Source organism: Tasmannia lanceolata, unplaced genomic scaffold (assembly GCF_043159265.1).
Source record: "Tasmannia lanceolata isolate RefF3 unplaced genomic scaffold, GAP_Taslan_0.1 ptg000015l, whole genome shotgun sequence".
Classification (NCBI taxonomy): Eukaryota; Viridiplantae; Streptophyta; class Magnoliopsida; order Canellales; family Winteraceae; genus Tasmannia; species Tasmannia lanceolata.
In genome coordinates this window covers 55,273,501-55,283,139 of record NW_027518692.1, presented here as the reverse complement: position 1 = coordinate 55,283,139, position 9,639 = coordinate 55,273,501, and the positions used below count along the sequence as shown (strand labels likewise).

The 9,639-nt window shown below is 35.1% G+C and overlaps 1 protein-coding gene across 3 annotated transcripts; it reads left to right on the top strand.

Moving 5' to 3' along the window:
* The first annotated feature begins 1,910 nt into the window (after positions 1-1,910).
* On the top strand, positions 1,911-8,976 carry LOC143892508 (Reticulon family protein). 3 transcript variants are annotated; one of them, XM_077397167.1, is made up of 7 exons: positions 1,911-2,117; positions 3,288-3,479; positions 3,561-3,741; positions 3,970-4,111; positions 7,750-7,819; positions 8,573-8,748; positions 8,867-8,976. In XM_077397167.1, exons 2-6 carry the CDS (start codon positions 3,308-3,310, stop codon positions 8,740-8,742), a joined length of 735 nt encoding a protein of 244 aa, XP_077253282.1. In that variant the 5' UTR covers positions 1,911-2,117; positions 3,288-3,307; the 3' UTR covers positions 8,743-8,748; positions 8,867-8,976. The 3 variants fall into 3 exon arrangements, with proteins under 3 accessions (XP_077253282.1, XP_077253280.1, XP_077253281.1); XM_077397165.1 differs by having other exon boundaries at positions 1,913-2,117; positions 8,573-8,937; XM_077397166.1 differs by lacking the exon at positions 1,911-2,117 and adding an exon at positions 2,150-2,307 and having other exon boundaries at positions 8,573-8,937.
* The last annotated feature ends 663 nt before the right edge of the window (positions 8,977-9,639 follow it).

The window sequence follows — 9,639 nt, the reverse complement described above, 5'->3', positions numbered from 1 at the left end:
ACAACTAATGGCCATTACACTAAAACACATACGGACTACTATGCACTAACTAACCCCACGTAAAGCATAAGAAAATACAAATAATACAAACTCACGCGAGTTAAAATTGGATCAGGTTTTAATCTAAGTCGATTGATTTGGCTAAGTTACGAGTCAACCCGTTAAGTTTTCGAGCTTCACTCATTGTTTCTGGCTAAGTTGCGAGTCAACTCATTGAGATGTTATAGATTATGATCTAGTTTCTAAAAAATATATTCAATCATGAAGTATCATGAATTATCAATAAGTTTTAACTCAAAACATATTTTACACTAGAGGGGCAGACCGAAAACAACTTTGATAGAAACAGTGAGAAAAGACTTAATAGCTAGGAACTTAACAGAGAACATGACCTTGTTTAGGATAGAAGGGAAGAAAATGATTCACCTAGAAGAACCCAATTAGAGCCAGGATTAGAGCCAGATAGATTCCTTTCACTTCATGAAAATTTTCTAATTTGAGACAAAGGCTGAGTTGAGTAGAGGGGGCTGTCCCAAGAAAGTAGAGAAGGGGAATATATCACTTCGTTTATCACGCAAAATAAATGATCGGACCATGCAATGATACAAATAATTGTAAGCGGGGCCATTTTCGTACACTAGTCACAGAATAATGCCAACCATAAAAGTCTCTTTTGGTGTTGATGATATTTCCACTCCTTTTTTCAGCATCTCCACGTGCTTTGCCTGCAGGAAAAATTGCCAATGGGACATCAAAATACTAGAATTGCCAACGGGGCGCACTTTTGAAAACTTGTTAGAGAGGGACCAAGTGGGGTTATCAAGTCTCTAAAAGAGGTTATCAACCCTCTGAATGGGGCTATTAAAATCTAAAAAACAGGGTTATCACTTATCAACCCCTCGTTCACAAATTTTCGAAAGTGTGTCCCTCGTTGGCAATTCTCGTATTTAGTATTGTCTAAAAAATATTAAGAATTTTTGTAAATTTCTCCGAAAGCCATTTGGTGGCTGGCTTTTGCATGTGAAAACCATGGTTTCAAATTTTGGCTGAAATTTTGAGAAAAATATTAAAGAATGAATAAATTTCTAATTTTTTGGGTGAAATTCCTTAAATATCGGACCGAAATTTCGGTGGAAATGAAGTAAGGTTTCGGGTATTTTGAAATTTCAGTCAAAATAAAGTAAGGGCCCGTTTGGATGCCAAGAAGATTTTTGATTTGGATTTTTCAGATTTGCGTCCCTTTTTGTGCTGTGATTTGAATCTAGATCAAATCCTTGAATTTCCAAATCAGTGAGTGACAGTGAAATAAATCAAATTTCCTAATATGCTGTGGAAATAAGTAATTGGAAATTTACAGGCAGTTTCCTTTCCCCCCTCTTTGCTCCTCAGCCTCTTCCTGCAGTAGGAAGTACCCCCTTTCCTCTCTGTCTCCTCAACATGAGCTATCAGATCTATTCATTTTGTATTCAAAACTCAATTCCAAATCCAAATACAAGGCATGAGTTATCCAAACGAGCTCTCAGCTATCACCCATTTCTATTTCAGTATTGACTGTAGAAATTTAAAACCATGGTGAGACCAGCCCCCTCAGATGAATCAACTGAATAAGACAAAATCTGCCAAAAAATCAACTCTGTGTCTCTGTTCTCACATGAAAAAGCCAGCTGCGAATTGTGTTTCCGCGAAATTGGCTAGTAAGTCCCAAATCCCAATGGGGGCACAGTCAAGCAAGTGCAAATCAAAGAAAGGAGTTCCATTATAAAATCAAGGGAGTGCGAAAATAATGGAGATGATATTTTCACCCTCTGCATTATGTGCACACCCCCTGTTACCTGATTTGATGTGAAAAGTGGGCAACTTTATGTCAGATCACGTTATAACGGGGTGTGCAAGTATGCAGGGTGAAAATATCATCATGCGAAAATAAGTTCCCTTAATTAATATTTAAAATAAAAATAAAAATCACCCTCCTTTCTAGAGAGGCGGGCATTTTTTATCCGTGATTCGTACGAGCACGAAAAATTATCACACTGTCCTTCGATTTGGAATTTAGAACCAAAATATCAGCAATTCTTACTTTGCTGTGATCCAAACCAAACCCTAGATTCTTTCTACTGGTTAGGCTTCTTCTTCTTCTCTGTCTCTTTTTTTTCTTTCGTTCTTTGTTCTTTTCTTTTCTTTTCAAGAAGCATTCTTAAAGAATAAAGAAATCTGGAAAATTTAGGGCTTTATAGCCTTTTGTATTTTCATTCCTACGCCTCCTTGTCCATTTGAAGAGTTTCTGCTGTGAAATCTGAAAGATTTCTGGTATTAATCTTCTATAGCTTTGATTTTTCTTGTTGTATGGTGGTTTTGAGCTTAATTTTAGTTTATGCTATGAAATCTTTTGGCTTATTTTACGTTTTGTCGTTTACTTTTGGAATTTCTGCAGCTATGGATCTTGATGAGGTTAAGAATGCGAAAGCATTTAGATTTATGTACTAAATGATGTTGAATCTGATGTTTTATGTACTTGATCGCCTTCTTTTTTTTCTCACTTATCTGAAATTCCTTCTTGAACATCTGAATCACACCTTCGAGTTTCTCATTGTATCTCAGTGTTTAGATTTATGTACTAAATGATGTTGAATCTGATGTTTTATGTACTTGATCGCCTTCTTTTTTCCTCAATTATCTGAAATTCCTTCTAGAACATCTGAATCACACCTTCGAGTTTCTCGTTGTATCACGGCGTTTAGATTTATGTAGTGAATGATGTGGAATCTGCTGTTTGATGTGCTCGTTCGCCTTCTTTTTTCTCATTTATCTGAAATTCCTGCTACAACATCTGAAAGACTTAGGCTTCGAGTTTGCTACAGCTTTGATTTTTTTTCTTCTATGTTTTGTCATTTGCTTCTGAAATTCCTGCAAGAAGTGGTCTTAAAGGGCTAAAATATCTGAAATATTGGGGTTTTGATCTGTTATAGGTTTTATTTTCTTGTTATTGTGTATACTTTGTTTCATTTTACTATTGGTATACGAAATCACCGGGTTAACGTGCAAGCAATGGATTTTAATTTGGATTCTTGTACTGCGTTAGATTGATGCATCTTCCTCGTTGAATAGCTTTTAGTAAAAAATTCAAATAGCTTTTAGTATACAATCATATTTTTGAGAAGCGTTGTGCTTGTAGTAAAAAAATCAAATAGCTTTTAGTAAAAGAATGAGTTGAGAAGTGGCAGTTCCATACAGAGTCTGGTGCTATTGATTTCATTTTCTGAGAATGGATTTTCATGGTTTTCTTGAAGATAAAAGAATTCCTGAGCAGATGGCGATTAAAGCAGAGAATCTTTTGAACAACATAATTGAAACAATTGCTGATAGTGTCCCGAAGCAGAAATCTGTATCGTTTTTCGAGGAAAAGAACTCTCTATCTGTACAGATGAATAGACTCTTTGGACGGCAGAAGCCTCTGCATGCAGTTTTGGGTGGTGGAAAGTGTAAGATTCTTTATTTTCTCTCTGTAATTAGCTACTTATCTTTGCACATCCTTATTCCTTTCCTTTTCATTGGGTATGTAGCTGCTGATATGTTGTTATGGAGGAACAAGAAGATCTCTTCAAGTGTCTTGCTTGGTGCAACAGCTATGTGGGTGCTCTTTGAATGGCTAAATTATAATTTTATAACTCTCGTGTGTGCTGCACTAGCTATTGGCATGCTTGTGCTGTTCGTTTGGACCAATGCTTCGGGCTTACTGAACAGGTGATTGAAACAAAAGATTGAAATTTCAGTTTTGGTTTTAAATTTCAGTCCCGGTCGAAATCCCAAAGTTACCGAAATTTCGGTATTTCGGCTGAAATTTAAAACCATGATTGAAACACATTCTCTCGTGCATTTTTTTTTGAGAAGGGACATGCTCTCATGCATTCTAATGTCAAAAACTGATATGCAAATAACATGACTATCGTTGTGATTGGTCCCTGCCAACAGGTCCCCATCTCGAGTGCCTCGCCTTGTTTTGCCTAAGGAGCTGTTTGTCAATGTAGCCGTTAATGTTGGCGCTGAAGTTAATCGATTCTTGATATTTCTTCAAGATGCTGCGACTGGAAAAAACATGAAGCAATTTCTTGCGGTATTTTCTTCTGATCAAATGAGCTTTTGTTCGCATTAGTTGTTTTCATGTAGGATGTTCTCATTCATTATCTCCACATTGTGGGAGAATTCATGTCAATATGCATTCCACAATTCCTTTGATGAGAATCACACAAAAGGAATGAGGCTGGACCACGAAATAGTTCACCGTAGTAACAGAAACACTTTTTTTTACCTTGTCATGTCTATAACACTTTCTGTTCTTAAAACAATGGTTCTTGCCAAAATTATTCTGCATATTCACAGATCTTTTTCGTCACAAAAAAAGGAAATTAATGGACTATTGCTACCAAACAAGCACATGATAATGGTGACCAATGGATTGCCTAATAATAATTTCAGATTCTTAGGACCAGTGTTTAAGAATTTGTACTCAGACAAGAACTTACCCAAGAAAAAACTGATGTTGAACAATCTGATAATATTCGTTGTTTTTATCCAAAATCCTCAAAATCGAGGACTAGTAACATCTGTAATTTTGTATAATTGGACTGATCTACTGCTGTAAGTTTTTGTGATTTCAGGTCCTGTTTGAATTTTCAAGCACAAATACAATACCAAGAGTCTCAAAAATTAGAGAGTATTGTTTGTCCAATAATTTTCATGAACAACCAACTCCACTTCTTGAATAAAACCATTCAAAGATTGAAGTAAACTACAGAAATATTACAGCCCGTATAATAGTAAATCCACATGCAGGAATTGTTAAACGAAGACTGGCCCTAGGTTGATATAGCTGTAAGTTATTCTTCCAAAGCCTTGTAGATATCAAGTTACAAGAGCCTTAAATCCTAGAAGTCTCTTCCTCCAAAACCCTACCAGAAAATTTCAAAGCTGGCAAAAAAAATAAAAAAAATAAAGTAACCCTTCTTATTTATCTAAAAAATGCCCCAAAAGTAAATTCCCTAACATCATCAAGGGTTTTATTTTCTTCCACATCTTCACTAGTCTCATGATCTGATACCCTTCTTGGAGGCATTTCTCTGATACCAAATGATATAAAGCAATCTAAGGGCCAATAACAGCTATAATTTTATATAATTGGAAGTTTGGAACTGAATTACTGCTGTAATTTTGTGATTTCAAGACTGATTTGTATTTCCAAGCACAAGCAATGGCAAGCGTATTAAAAATCAGAAAGTACTGTTTGACCAATAATTTTCATGAATGACCCAACTCTACTTCTTGAACAAAACCATGTAAAGATTAAACACTAGAAATATTACATCCACTAACTTTTTTTTATAGATAATAGTAAATACAAGCGCAGAAATTGATAAATGAAGATCTGTCCTACGTGGATTACAATTGTATGTTAGTTTTCCAAAGCCTTGTGGCGATCAAGTAGCAAGAGTCTTCAATACTGAAAGCCTTTTCCTCCAAAACCCTACACAGAAACATTAAAGATGAAAACAAACCTAAAAAAAGTAGCCCTTCTTATTCAGCCCAAAATTGACTCCAAAGTGGTACTTATTTACTTTTACCTTGACTTCTATTTTAAATCCCTAACTCTCACAAAAATAAAAATAATTTCCTCTTTAACCCTACTTCTAATGAAATTAAATCACTTAAAACACGTAAACTTAAAACCCAATGGACCACACCTACTTGGCTTAAAAGAGCATTGAAAAACATGGGACTATGAGGAGGATTCAAGTACTATCAAGTAGAAGGACCTATTATTATGCCCAAACTTGGGGGTTCCAACACTCGGATTTCCTTTGTTTCCATCAATCCTTGGATCTTCAGTTAAATTTTAAGTTTGGAAAGATGAACTACATCAATTGATGATTCAATGGGTCGAGTCAGCTTTGGCCCTATGGAGTCAATCAAAAACTTCTTTTTAAACAATGCTTAGAGTAGTAGGCACCTAAGTGTGCATTAACCTAAATAATGAAACAGCTAAAGTAGCGAATGTTTACCATGATTTTACATGCGAAGACCTTGAAGCAGCAAGAGTCAGATCACATGTTGAATGGAAAAAAGTAACAAGGAGAAAGGAGTAGAGCCTGGTTTCTTCTATCATGAAAAAAAAAATCTAACTAGCACATGCTGGAGAAAATAATAAACAAAATAAATCAATCGCTAAAAAAGATTGGGCTCATTGGACTGATGTCTAACTCTCTACATCTTGATTCTTGACCGAACAATCAATAAAACTGAGTAACATTTTCTCTTTGAAAAGTTTTGGATGACTTGACTAAAGATTAAAATGAACAGTAATCCTATATGTTGGTGGGTGTTAGTGTTCTCGATTACTTACTAATAGTTAAGTTACCTATTTGGTGCTTCTTAGCCATACATGTGGCACATGTTTGCTCAACAAGAGACTCACCAATGAATAAACCACACTGTGGATGGCTCACGATCCAAAACCCTTACTGGTTGGATGATGCTATCCTTACAGACTTACAGTCAATGAGTTACAAATGTGCAGTTAAGATTTATGTGATGATGGTTCACATTCAACGTCATGGATTGGAGGGCTAGTGTTATCTAGCCAGGAAGATATTTGGGATCATTTATGGTTTTAAATTTTCCTAAAACAACTGAAATGTTTCTGTTCCTATACCCACCAAAATGAAATCTCAATGAATTCCTTCCACATCATTATTTCCGCCAAAATTCCCAAAATTCGACCGAAATGGTCGTAACAAAAAAAAAAATGGAAATATGTTATGATTTGCATTTCTTTAATTTAGAGAATGATATTTGGTAGGCAACGTCTATGACCAACAAAGTAACTGTATCTTATGCATGGGATGTCAGATCAGCATGGACCAATAATACCTCATAACTCTTTGTGGTATTGACATAGAGTTGGGGTCCTTGGAGGGGAGACTGGTCATTGTACTTTCTTATACATCGTCACGTTGTACTTCTTTATTGATTTTATTGTTATAGACATTTGTGACAGCGCATGTCATTAGGTGTTCGATGTGATTAAGCCGTTATGGATGGCTTTCTTGCTTATGTGATGGTTTCTAAGTATGTATTTGTGCTTATTCTAGCATTTCCCAAAGTTTTATTTTAAAATTTCTTCATTTGCACATGTTTCCATACATATCCTTGATTTTATAAGATTTCCACTGAAACCAAAATGTTTCCGTTTCTGTGCCAACCGAAACCGAAACCGAAATGCTATCCATGATATGGTCCATCCGTTGGTCAGTCTTCGCTTGACCAAACATCTCACATGCATATAGTAGCTAAGAACATTTCACTAGAAAAGGTATCTGTTGGTGACTGATCGAAAAAAATGTGTTCCATAATTTTGAAGATGGCATCTTTCAAAAAAAAAATTGAAGATGATAAATTTAATTTCAATATGCAATGAATTGGGCGTGCTATTAGTTTTTATCTCTGCTTGCTGGTATTACTTGCAGTTGCTTATCTCTTAAAAGTTTTGGTTGCATAGACTCAACTGAACTAATTATGTTTGGCTTCTTATTAAAAAAATGGCTTTAACATGGAGGTAACCTCAATCTCATGAAGGCAATCCCTATGTTTATATTCAACTTCCTGTGAGCCTTTTTAAAAAAATAAATAAATAATGTGACTCCTTTCATTATTTACATCTCAACAGATCAAATTATTAACCCTTGTGTCTTTTTTCAGATTGTAACAAGCCTGTGTGTTGCCGCCATAATTGGGAGCTGGTGCAATTTTCTCACAGTCCTGTATATTGGTGAGAAATTTAGCTTTGTTGCTCTGCTGTTATGCTTTCATTTGTTTGACTAGTTTGTTTGCATTCTATTTTCCCACTTGCATCTTGGAGGCACTGCATGCACATGAACACAGAAATATGTCGCCTCATTTTCTTGTAATTAGTGGTGTTATTTTCGACATCTTCAAAGTGAGGTTGCAGAAATATACGACTTTTTTAGAAGTTTGTCAGTTAAAAATAAATAAATCTTATTTGATTTTTTTTCTCCAATGCCGAATATGTTGTCTTATTAATGCTTAAGTGGTTTTTCCCCCATGCATTGAAATATCTGAAGTGTGTATTTGTGTTACAATTTAATGTTGTTTTGTTCACTCCGATCGAATAAAAACCAACCATAATGTAATCTTGACTGAAATAATAAGTAAATAAGACCTGATACCAGGGTTTTTTTTCTTCTATAGTTTGTCTCAATCCGCTCCTTGCTGAGTGGCAAAGCTACTGTGTTAGGATTGTTCTGTTTCAGGTTTGAGTCCTCATGATCAGGGTTATCATGATTTAGGTCCGTTTAACCCTAGCTTTCCATTACCAACAGTCGTGCAAAATCAACATGTTTTGTTCACATTTTGACGAACCTAGAGTATTTTTCCTTACCAAAACATTTCACACACAACTTCGATTTTCTTATATACCACAGGGCAGTGTCAGTCATTTTTAGTAGATACAAACATGTGACCAGAAAATTCTTAATGATTGAGAATCTTTTGTCTCATTCAGGCTTTGTTGCTGCCCACACTCTGCCGGTGCTGTATGAGAGGTACGAAGACCAAGTCGACAACTTTGTGTATAATGCACTCGGACAGTTCCAGCGCCAGTACCAGAGGTTGGATTCCGGCGTACTCAGAAAAATCCCAAAGGGTAATGTCAGGGGAAAGAAGCATGAATAAATCCTGGTAATTCTCCCCCTTTGCTTTTGCACCCCAATGTCTGTATACACTGCAATGCCATTGTCTTTGTAAGCTTTTAGTCAACAAGAATCGAACCGACTATTAAACCTTCCTGTATGTGCAGATTCTGTCTTGAAACGTAATTGACTTTACTATTGAAAGATTAGAAGCGCAATAGAAAGAACCTCTTTGATCTGGGAAAAGGAGTTTCTAATGCATGTAGACATGTGAGTACCATGGAATTCATACTATGCTTAATAACAAAAGGAAATCATTCAAATTTATAAGGATTTCTGAAATCAATTGTTTAAAACAAAATATTTCCTATAAAAAGTTATTAATGAATTAAAAAAGAAATCTATCTAGAAAAAATAAAAATAAAAAAGAATTAAAGTTTCTCTAAGTAAAATTAAATAATACCTAGAAAATTAAAAATTAAATAATGCCATTTTAGAAAAAAAGTAAAATTAAATAATATCAAGGAAAACTTGAAATAGAAGTTTGTTCCGAAATACCTTTTACTTTCTAGCACAGAAAGAAATTGAGTATTTAAGACTTTAATGAAGAAAAAAAGTATTTGAGACTTCTGGAAATTTGTAAATAAGAAGTTGAGGATTTATTTCTTTGTAGGACATGAAAATTTTCTTCTACATACTTTGAAGGTCCTCATTATTAAGGCGATGATAAATTCGCACCCCACTTTAGGATAATTCGCACCTCTTTAAAGGAGGGTATGCGGCAGACTTAACGCTTTTTAACGTCAATTCGCTTTAAAGGGGTGCGAATTTATCATTGCCCCATTATTATAACCATTTTGACTTTGTTAAAACTTGTGCACGTGTATTCATGTGGAACCGTTCATTCAAACATACTTGGTTTATCTGCATTGCCAGTACT